Source organism: Salvelinus alpinus, chromosome 11, assembly GCF_045679555.1.
Source record: "Salvelinus alpinus chromosome 11, SLU_Salpinus.1, whole genome shotgun sequence".
NCBI classification, from domain to species: Eukaryota; Metazoa; Chordata; class Actinopteri; order Salmoniformes; family Salmonidae; genus Salvelinus; species Salvelinus alpinus.
In genome coordinates this window covers 75,163,304-75,189,004 of record NC_092096.1, presented here as the reverse complement: position 1 = coordinate 75,189,004, position 25,701 = coordinate 75,163,304, and the positions used below count along the sequence as shown (strand labels likewise).

At 44.1% G+C, this 25,701-nt stretch overlaps 1 protein-coding gene across 3 annotated transcripts in view; it reads right to left on the bottom strand.

Annotated features, from left to right (window-relative positions):
• Nucleotides 1–1,350: 1,350 nt before the first annotated feature.
• The window catches only part of LOC139534808 (zinc finger CW-type PWWP domain protein 1-like), a 40,787-nt gene continuing 16,436 nt past the window's right edge, over nt 1,351–25,701 (bottom strand). Inside the window, exons 7-15 of one of the 3 annotated variants that reach the window (XM_071334265.1) lie at nt 25,494–25,608; nt 21,421–21,496; nt 19,617–19,721; nt 15,039–15,119; nt 4,255–4,330; nt 3,983–4,044; nt 3,808–3,859; nt 2,497–2,646; nt 1,351–2,392 (exon numbers count right to left, since the gene is read on the bottom strand). In XM_071334265.1, the coding sequence (XP_071190366.1) occupies nt 1,641–2,392; nt 2,497–2,646; nt 3,808–3,859; nt 3,983–4,044; nt 4,255–4,330; nt 15,039–15,119; nt 19,617–19,721; nt 21,421–21,496; nt 25,494–25,608 (1,469 nt within the window). In that variant the 3' untranslated portion in view covers nt 1,351–1,640. The remainder of the gene's footprint in view (nt 2,393–2,496; nt 2,647–3,807; nt 3,860–3,982; nt 4,045–4,254; nt 4,331–15,038; nt 15,120–19,616; nt 19,722–21,420; nt 21,497–25,493; nt 25,609–25,701) is intronic. The other 2 variants (XM_071334266.1, XM_071334267.1) reach the window with 2 other exon arrangements.

Sequence of the window (25,701 nt, the reverse complement as noted above, 5' to 3'; positions counted from 1 at the left end):
TGTGTCTTCTCAGTCAGGTTGACACTGGTCTACTACCAGGTCAAGTGTCTTCTCAGTCATGTTGACACTGGTCTACTACCAGGTCATGTGTCTTCTCAGTTATGTTGACACTGGTCTACTACCAGGTCATGTGTCTTCTCAGTCATGTTGACACTGGTCTACTACCAGGTCATGTGTCTTCTCAGTCATGTTGACACTGGTCTACTACCAGGTCATGTGTCTTCTCAGTCATGTTGAGACTGGTCTACTACCAGGTCATGTGTCTTCTCAGTCATGTTGACACTGGTCTACTACCAGGTCATGTGTCTTCTCAGTCATGTTGACACTGGTCTACTACCAGGTCATGTGTCTTCTCAGTCAGGTTGACACTGGTCTACTACCAGGTCATGTGTCTTCTCAGTCATGTTGACACTGGTCTACTACCAGGTCATGTGTCTTCTCAGTCATGTTGACACTAGTCTACTACCAGGTCATGTGTCTTCTCAGTCATGTTGACACTGGTCTACTACTATTGCTTTAATGTATTGTTGTTCTGATTAATATTGTTGTTGTAGCTGTTATTAATGGTAATCCCATGTCCACTACTACTATTATTATTGCTGTTGGTCCCACCATTTATTTATATATAAATATATATATATTTTATATATATAAACATATATATATATTTATATATTTTTTTCGATATGTATACTTTGACAATGTAAGTAATAATGAACTTGCCATGTCAATAAAGTCAATTGAATTTAATTGAGAGAGAGAGAGAGAGAGAGAAAGAGAGACAGAGAGAGAGGAAGACAGAGAGAGAGAGACACACAGAGAGAGAGAGAGGAAGACAGAGAGAGGAAGACAGAGAGGAAGAGAAAGAGAGAGACAGAGAGAGAGAGGAAGACAGAGAGGAAGAGAGAGAGAGAGAGAGAGAGAGAGAGAGAGAGAGAGAGAGAGAGAGAGAGAGAGAGAGAGAGAGAAAGGAAGAGAGAGAGAGAGAGAGAGAGAGAGAGAGAGAGAGAGAGAGAGAGAGAGAGAGAGAGAGAGAGAGAGAGAGAGAGAGAGAGAGAGAGAGAGAGAGAGAGAGAGAGAGAAAGGAAGAGAGAGAGAGAGAGAGAGAAAGGAAGAGAGAGAGAGAGAGAGAGAGAGAGAGAGAGAGAGAGAGAGAGAGAGAGAAAGAGAAAGGAAGAGAGAGAGAGAGAGAGAGAGAGAGAGAGAGAGAGAGAGAAAGGAAGAGAGAGAGAGAGAGAGAGAGAGGGAGAGAGAGAGAGAGAGAGAGAGAGAGAAAGGAAGGAAGAGAGAGAGAGTGTATCCTGTAAAAACAGCAGCTAGCAGGAAGCAAACAACTCTGAAACTCCAAAACAAAGTAAACATTTATTTTTTATTTTTTTTACACACACTGCTCCCATCTCCACCATTTACAACCAGACAAACTCACAAGTTAGAAACTAATAATTCAATGTTTATTATATTATACAACTGATTAAATAATGTAACCCAACACATAACAAACATACCTGAACTCAACTATTTACATCAACAATAGAAACGGTTCCTGACCTGAACAGTAGAAGATAGACTGTTACCTTCTCCCCCAAAAGTCTCTCCTCCTCCCTCTCTCCACCCTTCATCCCCGTCTTCCCTCCCTCTCCCTACTCCTCCTCAAACAGCATGATAGTGAAGTCATCCTCCTCTTCCTGAGTGGGTTCCTGAGCTAGTCTCTTCATCACTTCTTCTCTGCAGCCCAGAATCTCCATGTCTTCATCTAGGAAATCATCCTCTCCTCCCTCATCCCCCTCCCCTCCAAACACAGACTTTACAAACTCCTTCCCCTCCTTTTTCTTGATCTGTTCTTCCTCTCCTCCCTCATCCCCCTCCCCTCCAAACACAGACTTTACAAACTCCTTCCCCTCCTTTTTCTTGATCTGTTCTTCCTCTCCTCCCTCATCCCCCTCCCCTCCAAACACAGACTTTACAAACTCCTTCCCCTCCTTTTTCTTGATCTGTTCTTCCTCTCCTCCCTCATCCCCCTCCCCTCCAAACACAGACTTTACAAACTCCTTCCCCTCCTTTTTCTTGATCTGTTCTTCCTCTCCTCCCTCATCCCCCTCCCCTCCAAACACAGACTTTACAAACTCCTTCCCCTCCTTTTTCTTGATCTGTTCTTCCTCTCCTCCCTTTCCTGTTTCTCTCCCTTCCTCTTTCACTGCCTCCTCCTCAACAGACGTATCAGACTCATGTCCTTCTTCCTCCTCCTTCTCTTCCTCTTCCAGGATTCTCTCATCTCTCAGTTCCTTTCTTTCTTCTCCTTTCCTGGTCTCTTCTACTCTCTCCTCCTCCACTCCTCCTCTCTTCTCCTCTCTCTCTCTCCCTGGTACAGTCTGGTCTTTGCTGGGTGGAGGGGCTACGGGGGGTCAGAGGTTAGAGGTCAGTTCAGACAGCTACAGGTTGTTGCTAGGTAACTAACTAGGTAACTAACGTGGTCAATACTGTAGAAGTAGAAGTCACCTGGTCTGGCCGTGGTCGCGCTGCCTTTCTTTAGTTTGGAGAACAAGGGAGTCATCACTCTCTTCTTACCCTCCTCCTCTCCTCTTTTCTTCTCTCCAGCTCTCTCTTTCACTCCCTTTCCTCCCTCGTTCAGGTCCCCTCCAATTGGCTCTGTGAGAGAGACTTGATTAGTTTAGAGTTGAGAAAGAGAGAAGAGGGAGACACACACCTGACTTAGTATTCTTTACAGGCTTCAGTCTGCTGAACACTCCCTCCTCCTTCTCTCCTCCCTTCTCCTTCCCTGCACTCTCTTCCAGTCCCTCTGTCTTCTCCTCCCTTCTGTCTCTCCTTCTCTCCTCCCTTCTGTCTCTAATTCTCTCCTCCCTTATGTCTCTCCTTCTCTCCTCCCTTCTCTCTCCTTTTCTCCTCCCTTCTGTCTCTCCTTCTCTCCTCCCTTCTGTCTCTCCTTCTCTCCTCCCTTCTGTCTCTCCTCCCTTCTGTCTTTCCTTCTCTCCTCCTTTCTGTCTCTCCTCCCTTCTGTCTCTCCTCCCTTCTGTCTTTCCTTCTCTCCTCCCTTCTGTCTCTCCTTCTCTCCTCCCTTCTCTCTCCTTTTCTCCTCCCTTATGTCTCTCCTTCTCTCCTCCCTTCTGTCTCTCCTTCTCTCCTCCCTTCTGTCTCTCCTCCTTTCTGTCTCTCCTTCTCTCCTCCCTTCTGTCTCTCCTCCCTTCTGTCTTTCCTTCTCTCCTCCCTTCTGTCTCTCCTCCCTTCTGTCTTTCCTTCTCTCCTCCTTTCTGTCTCTCCTTCTCTCCTCCCTTCTGTCTCTCCTTCTCTCATCCCTTCTGTCTCTCCTTCTCTCCTTATCTCATCCCTTCTGTCTCTCCTCCCTTCTGTCTTTCCTTCTCTCCTCCCTTCTGTCTCTCCTTCTCTCATCCCTTCTGTCTCTCCTTCTCTCCTCCCTTCTGTCTCTCCTCCCTTCTGTCTCTCCTTCTCTCATCCCTTCTGTCTCTCCTTCTCTCCTCCCTTCTGTCTTTCCTCCCTTCTGTCTCTCCTTCTTTCCTTCTCTCCTCCCTTCTGTCTCTCCTTCTCTCCTCCCTTCTGTCTCTCCTCCCTTCTGTCTCTCCTTCTCGCCTCCCTTCTGTCTCTCCTCCCTTCTGTCTCTCCTTCTCTCCTCCCTTCTGTCTCTCCTCCCTTCTGTCTTTCCTCCCTTCTCTCTCTCCTCCTTGTTTCATGCTTTTCTTTCTGGGCTCTGATGGTGAGAACCATGATGACATCATCAGACTGACTCAGTGTTCTGTTTTAGTGTTGGGGTGGAGGTAAACCCTGCACACTCACCACTCTGCTCTCTGTCACTCTGTCTCTTAGCAGCCTTCACCACAGCTGACTTCTGAGGAACACACACATTAATTATACACTTGGATTTAGTCAAACCAGCTCAGAGAGAGAGAGAGAGAGAGAGAGAGAGTAGACTGAGCGTGTGTGGAAGACATGGGAGATGTGACATGCTGACCTTGTTTCTGACGTATGCTGACCTCCTGCTCTTTTCATGGTCCAGAAGCATCTCCATCACCTCTATAACACACAACAACAAGAGTTGTTGCTCCTCATGAATGAACACATTTCATTTAGAAGTCACTTATCGCCTATAGTCTTTTAAAGTCTTTAGAAACAGACCACAGCTATAGCTACAACAAGGCCTTCTTGGGACCTTTTAAAGGAGCCTGTAGTAACTTCAGGTGTAGTGTGTGTGTGTGTATAGTATTTCTGAAGTATTGTGTGTACCAGCAATGTCGCTGTCCTCTGAGCTCTCTCTGTCTGACGTTTGTTGAGTCCAGAACCCAAACCTAGACAACCTCCTCTGAGAGAGTAGAGAGAGAGGGAAGGATATGTTTATTAAGCAACACACACAAACATAAAGTGAATAATTTCAGTGGATACAGTGCCTTCGGAAAGTATTCAGACTCCTTCCCCGTTTCCACATTTTGTTACTTTACAGCATTATTCTAAAATGGATTAAATAAAACATTTCCTCATCAATCTACACACAATAACCCATAATGACATCACAATACCCCATAATGACATCACAATACCCCATAATGACATCACAATACCCCATAATGACATCACAATACCCCATAATGACATCACAATACCCCATAATGACAAAGCAGAAACAGGTTTTTAGATATTTTTGCAAATGTATTAAAAATAAAAAACAGTATATAGACCCTTTGCTATGAGACTTGAAATTGAGCTCAGGTACATCCTGTTTCCATTGATCATCCTTGAGATGTTTCTATAATTTGATTGGAGTCAGCCTGTGGTAAATTCAATTGATTGGTCAGATGGAAAGGCATACACCTGTCTATATAAGGTCCCACAGTTGACAGTCCACCAGTCTAATGTCCATTGCTCGTGTTTCTTGGTCCAAGCAAGTCTCTTCTTCATGTTGGTGTCCTTTAGTAGTGGTTTCTTTGCAGCAATTCGACCATGAAGGCCTGATTCACGCAGTCTCCTCTGATCAGTTGATGTTAAGATGTGTCTGTTCCTTGAACTCTGTGAATTATTTATTTGGGCTGCAGTCTGAGTTGCAGTTAACTCTAATGATCTGCAGCAGAGGTGCAGCAGAGTTAACTCTAATGATCTGCAGCAGAGGTGCAGCAGAGGTAACTCTGGGTCTTCCTTTCCTGTGGCGGTCCTCATGAGAAACAGTTTCATCATAGCGCTTGATGGTTTTTGCGACTGTACTTGAAGAAACTTTCAAAGTTCTTAACATTTTCCGGATTGACTGACCATCATGTTTTAAAGTCATAATGTACTGTCATTTCTCTTTGCTTATCTGAGCTGTTCTTACCATAATATGGACTTGGTCTTTTACCAAATAGGGCTATCTTCTACATACCACCTCTACCTTGTCACAAAACAACTGATTGGCTCAAACGCATTAAGGAAAGAAATTCCACGAATTAACAAGAAACACCTGATAATTCTGATAATTGAAATGCATTCCAGGTGACCTCATGAAGCTGGTTGAGAGAATGCCAAGAGTGTGCAAAGCTGTCATCAAGGCAAAGGGTGGCTACTTTGAAGAATCTCAAATATAAAATATATTTTGATTTGTTTAACACTTTTTTGGCTACTACATGATTCCATATGTGTTATTTTATAGTGTTGATGTCTTCACTATTATTCTACAATGTAGAAAATAGTAAAAATAAAGAAAAACCCTGGAATGAGTAGGTGTTTCCAAACTTTTGACTGGTACTGTTTGTAAATGTGATATTTCCTTTTGTTTTTATACATTTGCAAAAATGTCTAAAAACCTGTTTTTGCTCTGACATAATGGGGTATTGTGTTTAGACGGATGGGGGAAAAAAACAATTTAATCAATTTTAGAATAAGGCTGTAACGTAATACGTTCCGAATGCACTGTATGTGTCACGCCCTGACCTTAGAGAGCCTTTTTATTTCTCTATTTGGTTAGGTCAGGGTGTGATTTGGGTGGGCATTCTAGTTTTTCTATTTCTTTGTTGGCCGGGTATGGTTCCCAATCAGAGGCAGCTGTCTATTGTTGTCTCTGATTGGGGATCATACTTAGGCAGCCTTTTTTCCCACCTTAGTTTGTGGGATCTTGTTTTTGTATAGTTGTTGTGTTAGCGCTACAAAACTTTACATGTCGTTTATCTTTCTTGTTTTTTGGTGTTCATTTAATACATTTATGATGTACGCCTCCCACGCTGCACCTTGGTCCGATCGTTCCATCAACGAACGTGACAGTATGTGAGAATGTGGCTGAGAATGTGTCTGTGTTTTTGATTAACTATTTTTGTGGATACCAGAGGTCCTCACAAGGATAGCAAAACAAGGAAAATTCGGACAAGTGGGGACATTTTGCCGGTCCCCACAAGGAAAAATGCTATTTTAGGCTTAGGGATTCGGTGTAGGGTTAGAACTAAGGTTATGGTTAGGAGTAAGGGATAGATATAGTTTTAGAATGAGGGGTTTTGGGTGAAGTTTAGGGTGAAGTTTAGGGTTATGTTTAGGACAATAGGATTTTGCATGGGAATCAATTATTTGGTCCCCACAAGGATAGCAATACAAAACTGTGTGTGTGTGTGTGTGCAGCATATGGCTGATATAGCACTTTCCACTGAGTCTGCTTCAGCTCCAGACAGACTGGCCAAGAGACTGAGGACAGACACATAATCCCCTCACACTGAGTCGCTGTGTGTGTGTTGTGTATATGTGATGTGTGTGTTGTGTATATGTGATGTGTGTGTTGTGTATATGTGATGTGTGTGTTCTGTATATGTGATGTGTGTTGTGTATATGTGACGTGTGTATTGTGTATATGAGGGGAGAAGGACTGTGTGTGTGTTGTGTATATGTGAGGGGAGAAGGACTGTGTGTGTGTTGTGTATATGTGAGGGGAGAAGGACTGTGTGTGTGTTGTGTATATGAGGGGAGAAGAACTGTGTGTGTGTTGTGTATGTGAGGGGAGAAGGACTGTGTGTGTGTTGTGTATATGAGGGGAGAAGAACTGTGTGTGTGTTGTGTGTATGAGGGGAGAAGGACTGTGTGTGTGTTGTGTGTATGAGGGGAGAAGGACTGTGTGTGTGTTGTGTGTATGAGGGGAGAAGGACTGTGTGTGTGTTGTGTGTATGAGGGGAGAAGGACTGTGTGTGTGTTGTGTGTATGAGGGGAGAAGGACTGTGTGTGTGTTGTCAGGTTGTATATCTCCCCCTGGTGACAGGGATATGTAACAACCAACTAGAATTCTGACTGCCAGAACAATAGAGACTAATGAATGGATGTGTAATGCTGACTGCCAGAACAATAGAGACTAATGAATGGATGTGTAATTCTGACTGCCAGAACAATAGAGACTAATGAATGGATGTGTAATTCTGACTGCCAGAACAATAGAGACTAATGAATGGATGTGTAATTCTGACTGCCAGAACAATAGAGACTAATGAATGGATGTGTAATTCTGACTGACAGAACAATAGAGACTAATGAATGGATGTGTAATTCTGACTGACAGAACAATAGAGACTAATGAATGGATGTGTAATTCTGACTGACAGAACAATAGAGACTAATGAATGGATGTGTAATTCTGACTGACAGAACAATAGAGACTAATGAATGGATGTGTAATTCTGACTGCCAGAACAATAGAGACTAATGAATGGATGTGTAATGCTGACTGCCATAACAATAGAGACTAATGAATGGATGTGTAATGCTGACTGCCATCTTTGGGACATTAACTCTGACGTCATCCCGTTGAAGGTAAAAAGGTTAGGGCACGGAAAGCACTAACCATGGATGGAACAATGGATAGATACATGTAACTGCCAGAATAAAGGAAACTCCAACATAAAGTGTTTTAACAGGGCTTTGGGCCACCATCAACCAGAACAGCTTCAATGAGCCTTGGCATAGATTCTACAAGTGTCTGGAAATCTATTGGAGGGACGCGACATCATTCTTCTATGAGAAATTGCATCATTTGGTGTTTTGTTGATGGTGGTTCGTTCCAGAATCTCCCATAAGTGTTCAAGTGGGTTGAGATCTGGTGACTGAGACACACCCTTTAAACCCCCTATACTCCGTTGAGACCCCTCTTTCAAATGGCTTATAGTTCATAAAGCTTTTATTCACCCTTTAAACCACCTATACTCCGTTGAGACCCCTCTTTCAAATTCACTGTGATCTCTTATTCTATCCATGGCAGCCAAAATAATGGACAACTGTCCATTTTTATACATGACCCTAAGGATACTGGGATGTTCATTGCTTAATGAACTCAGGAACCACACCTGTGTGGAAGCACCTGGTTTCAATATACTTTGTTTGCCTCATTTCCTCAAGGGTTTCCTTTATTTTGGCAGTTACCTTTAATTAGATATATAGATAGATACACTACATAGCCAAAGGTATCTGGACACGTGCTTATCAAACATCTCATTCCAAAATCATGGCCATTAATATGGAGTTGGTCCCCCTTTGCTGCTATAACAGCCTCCACTCTTCTGGGAAGGCTTTCCACCGGCGCCGAACAGGATGGCTGCCTCGCTTCGCGTTCCTTGGAAAATATGCAGTATTTTGTTTTTCTATGTGTTATTTCTTACATTGGTACCCCGGGTGATCTTAAGTTTCATTACATACAGCCGGGAGGAACTACTGAATATACGATTAACGTCAACTAACCACCCTTCCTACCAGGAATATGACTTTCCCGAAACGGATCCAGTGTCTTGCCTTCCACCCAATACAATGGACCTGATCCCAGCCGGCGAAGCTACACGACGCCGAAAAAGGGGCAAACGTAGCGGTCTCCTGGTCAGGCTTCGGAGACGAGCACATCGCGCTCCACTCCCTAGCATACTACTCGCCAATGTCCAGTCTCTTGAGAATAAGGTCGATGAAATCCGAGCACGGGTAACATTCGAGAGAGACATCAGGGATTGCAACGTGCTCTGCTTCACGGAAACATGGCTAACTGAAAAGACGCTAACGGAGTCGGTGCAGCCAGCTGGTTTCTTCACGCATCGCGCAGACAGAAACATACATCTTTCTGGTAAGAAGAGGGGCGGGGGGGTATGCCTCATGATTAACGAGACGTGGTGTGACCATCATAACAACACTCAGGAACTAAAGTCATTCTGTTCACCTGATCTAGAACTCCTCACAATCAAATGTAGACCGCATTATCTACCAAGGGAATTCACTTCGGTCATAATCACAGCCGTATATATTCCCCCCCAAGCAGACACATCGATGGCCCTGAACGAACTCTATCTGACTCTCTGTAAACTGGAAACCACACACCCTGAGGCTGCATTCATCGTAACTGGGGATTTTAACAAGGCTAATCTAAAAACAAAACTCCCTAAATTCTATCAGCACATCGATTGTCCGACCAGGGCTGGCAGAACTCTGGACCATTGTTATACTAACTTCCGCGACGCATATAAGGCCCTCCCCCGCCCTCCTTTCGGAAAAGCTGACCACGACTCCATTTTGTTGATTCCAGCCTACAAACAGAAATTAAAACTACAAGCTCCCGCGCTCAGGTCTGTTCAACGCTGGTCCGACCAATCTGAATCCACGCTTCAAGACTGCTTTGATCACGCGGATTGGAATATGTTCCGCACGGCGTCCAACAACAACAATGATGAATATGCAGATTCGGTGAGCGAGTTCATTAGGAAGTGCATTGACGATGTCGTACCCAGAGCAACGATTAAAACATTCCCAAACCAGAAACCGTGGATTAACGGCAGCATTCGCGTGAAACTGAAAGCGCGAACCACTGCTTTTAACCAGGGCAAGGTGACCGGAAACATGACCGAATACACACAGTGTAGCTATTCTCTCCGCAAGGCTATCAAACAGGCTAAGTCCCAGTACAGAGACAAAATTGAATCGCAATTCAACAGCTCAGACACAAGGGGTATGTGGCAGGGTCTACAGTCTATCACGGATTACAAAAAGAAAAGCAGCCCCGTCGCGGATCAGGATGTCTTGCTCCCAGACAGGCTAAATACCTTTTTTGCCCGCTTTGAGGATAATACAGTGCCACTGACACGGCCCACTACCAAAACCTGCGGGCTCTCCTTCACTGCAGCCGAGGTGAGTAAAACATTTAAACGTGTTAACCCTCGCAAGGCTGCAGGCCCAGACGGCATTCCCAGCCGCGTCCTCAGAGCATGCGCAGACCAGCTGGCTGGTGTGTTTACGGACATATTCAATCAATCCTTAGCCCAGTCTGCTGTTCCCACATGCTTCAAGAGGGCCACCATTGTTCCTGTTCCCAAGAAAGCTAAGGTAACTGAGCTAAACGACTACCGCCCCGTAGCACTCACTTCCGTCATCATGAAGTGCTTTGAGAGACTAGTCAAGGACCATATCACCTCCACCCTACCGGACACCCTAGACCCACTCCAATTTGCTTACCGACCCAATAGGTCCACAGACGACGCAATCGCAACCACACTGCACACTGCCCTAACCCATCTGGACAAGAGGAATACCTATGTGAGAATGCTGTTCATCGACTACAGCTCAGCATTCAACACCATAGTACCCTCCAAACTCGTCATCAAGCTCGAGACCCTGGGCCTCGACCCCGCCCTGTGCAACTGGGTCCTGGACTTCCTGACGGGCCGCCCCCAGGTGGTGAGGGTAGGTAACAACATCTCCACCCCGCTGATCCTCAACACTGGGGCCCCACAAGGGTGCGTTCTGAGCCCTCTCCTGTACTCCCTGTTCACCCACGACTGCGTGGCCATGCACGCCTCCAACTCAATCATCAAGTTTGCGGACGACACTACAGTGGTAGGCTTGATTACCAACAACGACGAGACGGCCTACAGGGAGGAGGTGAGGGCCCTCGGAGTGTGGTGTCAGGAAAATAACCTCACACTCAACGTCAACAAAACAAAGGAGATGATTGTGGACTTCAGGAAACAGCAGAGGGAGCTCCCCCCTATCCACATCGACGGGTCAGTAGTGGAGAAGGTGGAAAGTTTTAAGTTCCTCGGTGTACACATCACGGACAAACTGAATTGGTCCACCCACACAGACAGCGTTGTGAAGAAGGCGCAGCAGCGCCTCTTCAACCTCAGGAGGCTGAAGAAATTCGGCTTGTCACCAAAAGCACTCACAAACTTCTACAGATGCACAATCGAGAGCATCCTGTCGGGCTGTATCACCGCCTGGTACGGCAACTGCTCCGCACACAACCGTAAGGCTCTCCAGAGGGTAGTGAGGTCGGCAGAACGCATCACCCGGGGCAAACTACCTGCCCTCCAGGACACCTACACCACCCGATGTCACAGGAAGGCCATAAAGATCATCAAGGACAACAACCACCCAAGCCACTACCTGTTCACCCCGCTATCATCCAGAAGGCGAGGTCAGTACAGGTGCATCCAAGCAGGGACCGAGAGACTGAAAAACAGCTTCTATCTCAAGGCCATCAGACTGTTAAACAGCCACCACTAACATTTAGCGGCCGCTGCCAACAAACTGACTCAGCTCCAGCCACCTTAAAAATGGGAATTGATGGAAATTATGTAAAAATGTACCACCAGCCACTTTAAACAATGCCACCTAATATAATGTTTACATACCCTACATTACACATCTCTTATGTATATGTATATACTGTACTCTATATCATCTACTGCATCTTGCCATCTTATGTAATACATGGACCACTAGCCACTTTAAACTATGCCACTTTATGTTTACATACCCTACAGTACTCATCTCATAGGTATATACCGTACTCTATACCATCTACTGCACCTGCCTATGCCGTCTGTACCATCACTCATTCATATATCTTTATGTCTTTATGTACTTGCGTGTATAAGGTAGTAGTTGCGGAATTGTTAGGTTAGATTACTTGTTGTTATTACTGCATTGTCGGAACTAGAAGCACAAGCATTTCGCTACACTCGCATTAACATCTGCTAACCATGTGTATGTGACTAATAAATTTGATTTGATTTGATTAGATGTTGGAACATTGCTGCTGTAACAGCCTCCACTCTTCTGGGAAGGATTTCCACTAGATGTTGGAACATTGCTGCTATAACAGCCTCCACTCTTCTGGGAAGGCTTTCCACTAGATGTTGGAACATTGCTGCTATAACAGCCTCCACTCTTCTGGGAAGGCTTTCCACTAGATGTTGGAACATTGCTGCTATAACAGCCTCCACTCTTCTGGGAAGGCTTTCCACTAGATGATGGAACATTGCTGCAGGGACTTGCTTCCATTCAGCAACAAGAGCATTAGTGAGGTCAGGCACTGATGTTGGGAGATTAGGCCTGGCTTGCAGTCGGCGTTCCAATTCATCCCAAAGGTGTTCGATGGGGTTGAAGTCAGGGCTCTGTGCAGGCAAGTCAAGTTCTTCCACACTGATCTCTACAAACCATTTCTGTATAAACCTTGTTTTGTGTACGGGGGCATTGTCATGCTGAAACAGGAAAGGGCCTCCCAAAACTCGTCTAGAATGTCTTTATATGCTGTTAAGATTTCCCTTCACTGGAACTAAGGGGCCCAAACCATGAAAAACATCCCCAGACCATTATTCCTCCTCCACCAAACTTTCCAGTTGGCACTATGCATTGGGGCAGGTAGCGTTCTCCTGGCATCCGCCAAACCCAGTGTCACGTTCCTGACCTTGTTTTCCTTTTGTATTGTTGTGTTTAGTGGGTCAGGACGTGAGATGGGTGGGCAGTCTGTGTTTGTTCTATGTTAAGTGTCAGGTTTAATTGACCTTGTATGGCTCTCAATCAGAGGCAGGTGTTTTCGTTTTCCTCTGATTGAGAGACATACATAGGGAGGTTGTTTCACATTGTTTGTCGTGGGTGGTTGTCGCTGTGTCTGTGTTTATTGCACCACACGGTACTGTCTCGTCTCTCGTTCGTTCTTTCCTGTTCATGAGTGCATTGTTTTTTATGTTCACCAGTTCAGGTCTGTTTAACGTCGTTTGTTGTTTTGTAGTTTATGCAAGTATAAGTTTTTGTGTTCGTCTTCGTCAGCAAATAAATCTATATGTATTCACAACCCGCTGCACCTTGGTTTAATCCCTGCTCCTCCTCTTCGGATGAAGAGGAGGAGGAGAGTCGTTACAGAACCACCCACCTCATTACCAGAACCAAGCAGCGGGGAAAAGGACAGCAACCGCAGAAATCCCAGCACTATGCATTGGGGCAGGTAGCGTTCTCCTGGCATCCGCCAAACCCAGTTTGTCCGTCTGTAACGATCGTCGTCTTCTTCGGATGAGGAATTGGACCAAAACGCAGCGTGGTAAGTGTCCATGTTAATTTTAATAAAATAAACTGAACACTGCAATAACAAAAAAATAACAAAGAGAGTGAACGAAACGAAACAGTTCTGTAAGGTGAAGACACACAAAACAGAAAACAACTACCCACAAACACAGGTGGGAACAGGCTACCTAAGTATGGTTCTCAATCAGAGACAACGATTGACAGCTGCCTCTGATTGGGAACCATACCCGGCCAAACACATAGAAATACAACACAGAACAAAACATAGAATGGCCACCCCAACTCACGCCCTGACCAACCAAAATAGAGACATAAAAAGGATCTCTATGGTCAGGGCGTGACACCGTCGGACTGCCAGATGGTGAAGCGTGAATCATCACTCTAGAGAACGCATTTCCACTGCTCCAGTCCAATGGTGGCGAGCTTTACACCACTCCAGCCAACGCTTGGCATTGCGCATGGTGATCTAAGGCTTGTGTGCGGCTGCTCGGCCGTGGAAACCCATTTCATGAAGCTCCCGACAAACAGTTATTGTGCTGACGTTGCTTCCAGAGGCAGTTTGGAATACAGTAGTGAGTGTTGCAACCGAGGACAGACGATTTTTACGTGCTAAGCGCTTCAGTGGTCCCGTTCTGTGAGCTTGTGTGGCCTACCACGTCGCGGCTGAGCCTGAGCCATTGTTGAGCCTGGATGTTTCCACTTCACAATAACATCACTTACAGTTGACATGGGCAGCTCTAGCAGGGCAGAAATGTGACTTGTTGGAAAGGTGGCATCCTATGACGGTGCCACGTTGAAAGTCACTGAGCTCTTCAGTACGGGCCAATCTACTGACAATGTTTGTCTATGGAGATTGCATGGCTGTGTGCTCAATTTTATACACCTGTTAGCAACGGGTATGGCTGAAATAGCCGAATCCACTAACTTGAAGGGGTGTCCACATACTTTTGACTTGGAACTGGTATCCCATGTATATAGCTATGTTATTTGTACTGAACTGGTATCCCATGTATATAGCCATGTTATTTGTACTGAACTGGAATCCCATGTATATAGCCATGTTATTTGTACTGAACTGGAATCCCATGTATATAGCCATGTTATTTGTACTGAACTGGTATCCCATGTATATAGCCATGTTATTTGTACTGAACTGGTATCCCATGTATATAGCCATGTTATTTGTAGCCAAGACAACGCAGGAGTGGCTTCGGGACAAGTCAGTCTCTGAATGTCCTTGAGAAGCCCAGCCGGAGCCCGGACTTGAACCTGATCAAACATCTCTGGAGACACCTGAAAATAGCTGTGCAGCGATGCTCCCCATCCAACCTGACAGAGCTTGAGAGGATCTGCAGAGAAGAATGGGAGAAACTCCCCAAATACAGGTGTTCCAAGCTTGTAGCGTCATACCCAAGAAGACTTGAGGCTGTAATGACTCAATGTCTAAAAACCTGTTTTTGCTGCGTCATAATGGGGTATTGTGATGTCATTAAGGGGTATTGTGTGTAGATTGATGAGTAATCCATTTTAGAATAAGGCTGTAAAGTAACAAAATGAGGAAAAAGTCAAGGGGTCTGAACACTTTCCGAACACACTGTATCTACATCTTCATCTTTAAGTCTGTTTTGAAGATGACCCATAGGTAAGCATTTCACTTTTAGTCTACACCTTCTGTTTACGAAACATGTGACAAATAACATGAGATTTGGATGGACAGATAGAATAGATAGATAGACGGATTGAACCTTGAGTGGAATACTCTGGGCTTGTGTTGCTATGCGGACAGCTTCTCTCAACTTCTTCTTGAATCTCTGGAGAGACTTCCCCTGTAGGAGAGGAGAGAGGGAATAGAGGAGAGAGGGAATAGAGGAGAGAGGGATGAGAGGAGACAGGGATGAGAGGAGAGAGGAGGAGATGAGACAGGGATGAGAGGAGACAGGGATGAGAGGAGAGGAGACAGGGATGAGAGGAGGAGAGGAGACAGGGATGAGAGGAGAGGAGACAGGGATGAGAGGAGGAGAGGGGGATGAGAGGAGAGGAGAGAGGAGACAGGGATGAGAGGAGAGGAGAGAGGAGGCAGGAATGAGAGGAGAGGAGACAGGGATGAGAGGAGGAGAGGAGAGAGGAGACAGGAATGAGAGGATAGGAGACATGGATGAGAGGAGAGAGGAGGAGAGGAGAGATGGAAAGAAAAAAAAGAGGCAGGACAGATATGAGCAGTATAGAATACTGCATTGTCTATTTGGTTGGAATGAAAATTGTTCTTCTGCCTTCATCCCAACCACAGACACACACCCATGTTAAAGGCCCAGGGTCAGCCACAGTGCCGTGCCCAGACACACACCCATGTTAAAGGTCCAGGGTCAGCCACAGTGCCGTGCCCAGACACACACCCATGTTAAAGGTCCAGGGTCAGCCACAGTGCCGTGCCCAGACACACACCCATGTTAAAGGTCCAGGGTCAGCCACAGTGCCGTGCCCAGACACACACCCATGTTAAAGGCCCAGGGTCAGCCACAGTGCAGTGCCCAGACACACACCCATGTTAAAGGCCCAGGGTCAGCCACAGTGCAGTGCCCAGACACACACCCATGTTAAAGGCCCAGGGTCAGCCACAGTGCCGTGCCCAGACACACACCCATGTTAAAGGTCCAGGGTCAGCCACAGTGCCGTGCCCAGACACACACCCATGTTAAAGGTCCAGGGTCAGCCACAGTGCCGTGCCCAGACACACACCCATGTTAAAGGTCCAGGGTCAGCCACAGTGCCGTGCCCAGACACACACCCATGTTAAAGGTCTAGGGTCAGCCACAGTGCCGTGCCCAGACACACACCCATGTTAAAGGCCCAGGGTCAGCCACAGTGCCGTGCCCAGACACACACCCATGTTAAAGGTCCAGGGTCAGCCACAGTGCAGTGCCCAGACACACACCCATGTTAAAGGCCCAGGGTCAGCCACAGTGCCGTGCCCAGACACACACCCATGTTAAAGGTCCAGGGTCAGCCACAGTGCAGTGCCACTGGATGTAGAGCTCTTTTGGGGTTAAGTGCCTTGTTCAAGGGCACAACGGTAGTGGATAATAGTAACGATCAGAAACCAGCAGCCAGTTTAGCCCCACCTGTGTCATCACCCAGGACTTGGTTTACTGGTCCACCTGTTGTAACCTCTTGGCGACCTAACACTAGTTCAGGTTCAGTCCCTTGGCCTACCTCATCCTCAACAGGACAGATAAGAGATATAGAAGACAGATAGAAGAGATAGAAGAGAGAATGAAGCGGTATAGAAGAGAGACAGACAGGAGATTAAATAGGAATAGAAGATATATAGAAATTGGATAGAGAGATAGAAGGGAAATTAATAAGGTATAGAAGAGATATAGAAGAGAGATTAAATAGGAATAGAAGAGGTATAGAATAGATATAGAAGCTGGAGAGATAGAAGGGAGATTAAATACGAATAGAAGAGATATAGAAGCTGGATAGAGGAGAGATAGCAGGGAGATTAAATAGGTATAGAAGATATATAGAAATTGGATAGAGAGATAGAAGGGAGATTAATAAGGTATAGAAGAGATAGAATAGAGATTAAATAGGTATAGAAGATATATAGAAATTGGATAGAGAGATAGAAGGGAGATTAATAAGGTATATAAGAGATAGAAGGGAGATTAATATGGTATAGAAGAGATAGAAGGGAGATTAATAGGGTATAGAAGAGATAGAAGGGAGATTAAATAGGTATAGAAGAGATAGAAGGGAGATTAATAAGGTATAGAAGGGATAGAAGGGAGATTAAATAGGTATAGAAGAGATAGAAGGGAGATTAATAAGGTATAGAAGAGATAGAAGGGAGATTAATAAGGTATAGAAGAGATAGAAGGGAGATTATTAAGGTATAGAAGAGATAGAAGGGAGATTAAATAGGTATAGAAGATATATAGAAATTGGATAGAGAGATAGAAGGGATATCAATAAGGTATAGAAGAGATAGAAGTGAGATTAATAAGGTATAGAAGAGATAGAAGGGAGATGAAATAGGTATAGAAGAGATAGAAGGGAGATTAAATAGGTATAGAAGATATAGAAGGGAGATTAAATAGGTATAGAAGATATATAGAAATTGGATAGAGAGATAGAAGGGAGATCAATAAGGTATAGAAGAGATAGAAGGGAGATTAAATAGGTATAGAAGAGCTTTAGAAGAGTGATAGCTGAGGAGTACAGCTGATGTCGGAAGTTTACATACACCTTAGCCAAATACATTTAAACTCAGTTTTTCACAATTTCTGACATTTAATCCTAGTATAAATTCCCTGTTTTAGGTCAGCTAGGATCACTACTTTATTATAAGAATGTGAAATGTCAGAATAATAGTAGAGAATTATTTATTTAAGCTTTTATTTCATTCATTACATTCGCAGTGGGTCGGAAGTTTACATACACTCAATTAGTATTTGGTAGCATTGCCTTTAAATTGTTTAACTTGGGTCAAACGTTTCAGGTAGCCTTCCACAAGCTTCCCACAATAAGAATTTTTGCCCATTCCTCCTGACAGAGTCAGGTTTGTAGGCCTCCTTGCTCGCACACACTTTTTCAGTTCTGCCCACAAATGTTCTATAGGATTGAGGTCAGGGCTGTGTGATGGCCACTCCAATACATTGACTTTGTTGTCCTTAAGCCATTTTGCCACAACTTTGGAAGTATGCAGGTCATTGTCCATTTGGAAGACCCATTTGCGACCAAGTTATAACTTCCTGACTGATGTCTTGAGATATTGCTTCAATATATCAACATACTTTTCCTTCCTCATGATGCCATCTATTTTGTGAAGTGCCCAGTTCCTCCTGCAGTAAAGCACCCCCACAACATGATGTTGCCACCCCCGTGCTTCACGGTTGGGATGGTGTTCTTCGGCTTGCAAGCGTCCCCCTTTATCCTCCAAACATAACGATGGTCATTATGGCCAAACAGTTCTATTTTTGTTTCATCAGACCAGAGGACATTTCTCCAAAGAGTACGATCTTCGTCCCCATGTGCAGTTGCAAACCGTAGTCTAGCTTTTCCATGACAGTTTGGAGCAGTGGCTTGTTCCTTGCTGAGCAGCCTTTCAGGTTATGTCGATATAGGACTCGTTTTACTGTGGATATAGATACTTTTGTACCCGTTTCCTCCAGCATCTTCACAAGGTCCTTTGCTGTTGTTCTGGGATTGATTTGTACTTTTCGCACCAAAGTACGTTCATCTCTAGGAGACAGAACGCGTCTCCTTCCTGAGCGGTATGACGGCTGCGTGGTCCCTTGGTGTTTATACTTGCGTACTATTGTTTGTACAGATGAATGTGGTACCTTCAGGCATTTGGAAATTGCTCCCAAGGATGAACCAGACTTGTGGAGGTCTACAATTGTTTTTCTGAGGTCTTGGCTGATTTCTTTTGATTTTCCCATGATGTCAAGCAAAGAGGCACTTAGTTTGAAGGTAGGTCTTGAAATACATCCACATGACTCAAATGATGTCAATTAGCCTATCAGAAGCTTCTAAAGCCATGACATCTTTTTCTGGATTTTTCCCACCTGCTTAAAGGCACAGTCAACTTAGTGTATGTAAACTTCTGACCCACTGGAATTGTGATAAAGCGAATTATAAGTGAAATAATCTGTAAACAATTGTTGGAAAAATTACTTGTGTCATGCACAAAGTAGATGTTCTAACCGACTTGCCAAAACTTGTGGTGTGGAAATTTGTGGTGTGGTTGAAAAACGAGTTTTAATGACTCCAACCTAAGTGTATGTAAACTTCTGACTTCAACTGTATCTCTCTCACCCCATATTCCAAGAGGTCTGCCAACACCCCCAACACGCAGACACATTTACCCCGACATTACCCCAGTATTCCTACCACCGGAGCAAGAGGTCTGCCATCACCTCCAACACATTGACACATTTACCCCGACATCACCCCAGTATTCCTACCACCGGAGCAAGAGGTCTGCCAACACCTCCAACACATTGACACATTTACCCCGACATTACCCCAGTATTCCTACCACCGGAGCAAGAGGTCTGCCAACACCTCCAACACCCTGACACATTTACCCCGACATTACCCCAGTATTCCTACCACCGGAGCAAGAGGTCTGCCAACACCTCCAACACATTTACCCCGACATCACCCCAGTATTCCTACCCCCGGAGCAAGAGGACTGCCAACAAATCTCCCTTCTAACACAGTCTCAACTGAAATCAACACTAGCTCAGTGGGCTAACACAGTATTGAGTGGCACAGACAACCAGGGTTAAATTCCCTGCCCTTTCCAAAAGACTAACCGTGATGGCGGCATCCTCAGTGAGTTCTGTGTAATTTCTGACTTTAGACCGACACACCCAGGCTCTGCTGACTGGTTCCCCCAGGTAGGTTACATGGTACCTGCACTACACACACACATAACATACACACATTACACACAAATCGAAATGTTCACATGAAAGACACTACCCCAGTGTTTTCATTCAGTAATTTATAATAGGAGACTTCCAGTGATCTTACAGGGTACAGGTCAGTGTGTATCTAACAGGGTACAGGTCAGTGTGTATCTAACAGGGTACAGGTCAGTGTGTATCTAACAGGATACAGGTCAGTGTGTATCTAACAGGGTACAGGTCAGTGTGTATCTAACAGGGTACAGGTCAGTGTGTATCTAACAGGGTACAGGTCAGTGTGTATCTAACAGGGTACAGGTCAGTGTGTATCTAACAGGGTACAGGTCAGTGTGTATCTAACAGGGTACAGGTCAGTGTGTATCTAACAGGGTACAGGTCAGTGTGTATCTAACAGGGTACAGGTCAGTGTGTATCTAACAGGGTACAGGTCAGTGTGTATCTAACAGGGTACAGGTCAGTGTGTATCTAACAGGGTACAGGTCAGTGTGTATCTAACAGGGTACAGGTCAGTGTGTATCTAACAGGGTACAGGTCAGTGTGTATCTAACAGGGTACAGGTCAGTGTGTATCTAACAGGGTACAGGTCAGTGTGTATCTAACAGGGTACAGGTCAGTGTGTATCTAACAGGGTACAGGTCAGTGTGTATCTAACAGGTACAGGTCAGTGTGTATCTAACAGGGTACAGGTCAGTGTGTATCTAACAGGGTACAGGTCAGTGTGTATCTAACAGGGTACAGGTCAGTGTGTATCTAACAGGGTACAGGTCAGTGTGTATCTAACAGGGTACAGGTCAGTGTGTATCTAACAGGGTACAGGTCAGTGTGTATCTAACAGGGTACAGGTCAGTGTGTATCTAACAGGGTACAGGTCAGTGTGTATCTAACAGGGTACAGGTCAGTGTGTATCTAACAGGGTACAGGTCAGTGTGTATCTAACAGGGTACAGGTCAGTGTGTATCTAACAGGGTACAGGTCAGTGTGTATCTAACAGGGTACAGGTCAGTGTGTATCTAACAGGGTACAGGTCAGTGTGTATCTAACAGGGTACAGGTCAGTGTGTATCTAACAGGGTACAGGTCAGTGTGTATCTAACAGGGTACAGGTCAGTGTGTATCTAACAGGGTACAGGTCAGTGTGTATCTAACAGGGTACAGGTCAGTGTGTATCTAACAGGGTACAGGTCAGTGTGTATCTAACAGGTACAGGTCAGTGTGTATCTAACAGGGTACAGGTCAGTGTGTATCTAACAGGGTACAGGTCAGTGTGTATCTAACAGGGTACAGGTCAGTGTGTATCTAACAGGGTACAGGTCAGTGTGTATCTAACAGGGTACAGGTCAGTGTGTATCTAACAGGGTACAGGTCAGTGTGTATCTAACAGGGTACAGGTCAGTGTGTATCTAACAGGGTACAGGTCAGTGTGTATCTAACAGGGTACAGGTCAGTGTGTATCTAACAGGGTACAGGTCAGTGTGTATCTAACAGGGTACAGGTCAGTGTGTATCTAACAGGATACAGGTCAGTGTGTATCTAACAGGGTACAGGTCAGTGTGTATCTAACAGGGTACAGGTCAGTGTGTATCTAACAGGGTACAGGTCAGTGTGTATCTAACAGGGTACAGGTCAGTGTGTATCTAACAGGGTACAGGTCAGTGTGTATCTAACAGGGTACAGGTCAGTGTGTATCTTACAGGGTACAGGTCAGTATTCCTGTTGAACTGGCAGAAGGTCTTGGTGTCTGGATCTCTCTCCACTATCGCCGGCCACCTGGATCAATTAATCAATAACACATTGTCAATACAATCAGTACTTTATATTACAGTGGAGGACAGGACAGTGGTTATTCATGGGTTATACAGCAGTGTCATGTTATATAGACTTTTCTAGTTTGTCCATTCATTCTAAATTGAGGCCAGAGGTCGCATTAGCTTCCAGAAATCAGCATTTTCAAAAGGAAGACCATCAAAGAATCTGTGTTTTAAACCATTTCACCTGCATTTCATATTGAAGGTGACAGTGTTGTTTTGATTCAATGGAGTGATCAGGGTATAGTTATAGTTTATAGCAGCTATAGTTTCCCTTCACACAAAATACATCACTGCACCACTTTCACCATAAATAGCTTAATGTTCATCAGTGGCTGTTTGGCTGGAAGACACAAACATTTTGACACATTTAAATGTAAATGAGCTTACAATGAGAAAGCAAGGTATTTAAAAGAAAAATCATGCATGGCCATCATATTTATAATGTTTAGCATTGAAGGAATGTAGCCATCATATTTATAATGTTTAGCATAGAAGGAATGTAGCCATCATATTTATAATGTTTAGCATAGAAGGAATGTAGCCATCATATTTATAATGTTTAGCATAGAAGGAATGTAACCATCATATTTATAATGTTTAGCATAGAAGGAATGTAACCATCATATTTATAATGTTTAGCATAGAAGGAATGTAACCATCATATTTATAATGTTTAGCATAGAAGGAATGTAACCATCATATTTATAATGTTTAGCATAGAAGGAATGTAACCATCATATTTATAATGTTTAGCATAGAAGGAATGTAACCATCATATTTATAATGTTTAGCATAGAAGGAATGTAACCATCATATTTATAATGTTTAGCATAGAAGGAATGTAACCATCATATTTATAATGTTTAGCATTGAAGGAATGTAGCCATCATATTTATAATGTTTAGCATAGAAGGAATGTAACCATCATATTTATAATGTTTAGCATAGAAGGAATGTAGCCATCATATTTATAATGTTTAGCATAGAAGGAATGTAACCATCATATTTATAATGTTTAGCATAGAAGGAATGTAGCCATCATATTTATAATGTTTAGCATAGAAGGAACGTAGCCATCATATTTATAATGTTTAGCATAGAAGGAATGTAGCCATCATATTTATAATGTTTAGCATAGAAGGAATGTAGCCATCATATTTATAATGTTTAGCATAGAAGGAATGTAGCCATCATATTTATAATGTTTAGCATAGAAGGAATGTAGCCATCATATTTATAATGTTTAGCATAGAAGGAATGTAGCCATCATATTTATAATGTTTAGCATAGAAGGAATGTAGCCATCATATTTATAATGTTTAGCATAGAAGGAATGTAGCCATCATATTTATAATGTTTAGCATAGAAGGAATGTAACCATCATATTTATAATGTTTAGCATAGAAGGAATGTAGCCATCATATTTATAATGTTTAGCATAGAAGGAATGTAGCCATCATATTTATAATGTTTAGCATAGAAGGAATGTAGCCATCATATTTATAATGTTTAGCATAGAAGGAATGTAGCCATCATATTTATAATGTTTAGCATTGAAGGAATGTAGCCATCATATTTATAATGTTTAGCATTGAAGGAATGTAGCCATCATATTTATAATGTTTAGCATAGAAGGAACGTAGCCATCATATTTATAATGTTTAGCATAGAAGGAATGTAGCCATCATATTTATAATGTTTAGCATAGAAGGAATGTAGCCATCATATTTATAATGCTTTGTTTGAAGTTAATTTTACCGGAGAAAAGTATATGAGAAAAGTAGCTAAACATCAGAGTTCTGTCTGCTGATAGAATATCCATTTGTGAATTAAGGAATTTTATTGATCTGACAATGAGCAAAGATTTCTCATCCGAGTGGAGGAATGCAACCAAAGCACAAAATTAGTCTGAAGCCGAGCACAAATTACAATAAGAAGCATTTTTAGATCTGCGTTTTCAAAACGTAGCAAGGTATTTCTGATTCGTTTGATATTTTTTCCCTGCATGAAAAACACAGAATTCTGCATTAACACCTGGCGGCTAATGAGGGTTTAGTCTAAATTATATTACAATGGGAATATGATGGCATTGCAGCATTAGTGTGTTAAGTAGACTCCATGACCAACACCATGTGGACACCTGCTCGTCCAACATCTCATTCCAAAATCATGGCCATTAATATGGAGTTGGTCCCCCTTTGCTGCTATAACAGCCTCCACTCTTCTGGGAAGGCTTTCCACTAGATGTTGGATCATTGCTGCTATAACAGCCTCCACTCTTCTGGGAAGGCTTTCCACTAGATGTTGGAACATTGCTGCTATAACAGCCTCCACTCTTCTGGGAAGGCTTTCCACTAGATGTTGGAACATTGCTGCCATAACAGCCTCCACTCTTCTGGGAAGGCTTTCCACTAGATGTTGGAACATTGCTGCTATAACAGCCTCCACTCTTCTGGGAAGGCTTTCCACTAGATGTTGGAACATTGCTGCTATAACAGCCTCCACTCTTCTGGGAAGGCTTTCCACTAGATGTTGGAACATTGCTGCTATAACAGCCTCCACTCTTCAGGGAAGGCTTTCCAGTAGATGTTGGAACATTGCTGCTATAACAGCCTACACTCTTCTGGGAAGGCTTTCCGGTAGATGTTGGAACATTGCTGCTATAACAGCCTCCACTCTTCTGGGAAGGCTTTCCACTAGATGTTGGAACATTGCTGCAGGGACTTGCTTCCATTCAGCCACAAGAGCATTAGTGAGGTCGGGGACTGATGTTGGGCGATTAGGCCTGGCTTGCAGTCGGTGTTCCAATTCATCCCAAAGGTGTTCGATGGGGTTGAAGTCAGGGCTCTGTGCAGGCAAGTGAAGTTCTTCCACACTGATCTCTACAAACCATTTCTGTATGGACCTTGTTTTGTGCACGGGGGCGTTGTCATGCTGAAACAGGAAAGGGCCTTCTCCAAACTTGTCTAGAATGTCTTTGTATGCTGTTAAGATTTCCCTTCACTGGAACTAAGGGGCCCAAACCATGAAAAACAGCCCCAGACCATTAGTCCTCCACCAAACTTTACAGTTGGCACTATACATTGGGTCAGGTAGCGTTCTCCTGGCATCCTTCTAACCCAGATTAGTCTGTTGGACTGCCAGATGGTGAAGCGTGATTCATCACTCCAGAGAACGTGTTTCCACTGCTCCAGTCCAATGGCGGCGAGCTTTACACCACTCCAGCTGACGCTTAGCATTGCGCATGGTGATGTTAGGCTTGAAAATCCATTTCATGAAACTCCCGACAAACAGTTATTGTGCTGACGTTGCTTCCAGAGGCAGATTAGAACTCTGTAGTGAGTGTTGCAACCGAGAACAGACAATTTTTACGCTCTACAGCACTCTGCGGTCTCCGTTCTGTGAGATTGTGTGGTCTACCACTTCGCTGCTGAGCCGTTGTTGCTCCTAGACGTTTCCACTTTACAAAAACAGCACTTAGTTGACCGGGGCAGCTCTAGCAGGACAGACATTTGACGAACTGACTTGTTGGAAAGGTGGCATCCTATGACGGTCACGTTGAAAGTCACTTATCTCTTCAGTAAGGCCATTCTACTGACAATGTTTGTCTATGGAGATTGCATGGCTGTGTGTTTGATTTTATACACCTGTCAGCAACTGGTGTGGCTGAAATAGCAGAATACACTAATCTGAAGGGGTGTCTTTGTATGTAGTGTGTGTGGATAGTGGAGGCAGGGTAGCCTAGTGGTCAGAGCGTTGGACTAGTAACCGAAAGGTTGCAAGATCAAATCACCGAGCTGACAAGGTACAAATCTGTCGTTCCGCCCCTGAACAAGGCAGTTAACCCACTGTTCCCCAGTAGGCCGTCATTGAAAATAAGAATTTGTTCTTAACTGACTTGCCAAGTTAAACAAAGAAAACATTTAAATTGTGTTCAGTATGTGTGCGTAGTGTACCAAGGATATCCAATCTGTTGAGCCCAGACCAGAGACCCAGGAACCAGACTGCTGTTGATGACATCACACTCTTGTTCCGACCAGCTGTCCTCCGCAGCCTCACAGAGACCAGGGCCTACACAAACACACATTAAATGCAACATACCCACTGGGCAAAAATTCATGTGATGATGTTGAATACACTTGGAAAACATATCAGATTTGCAAA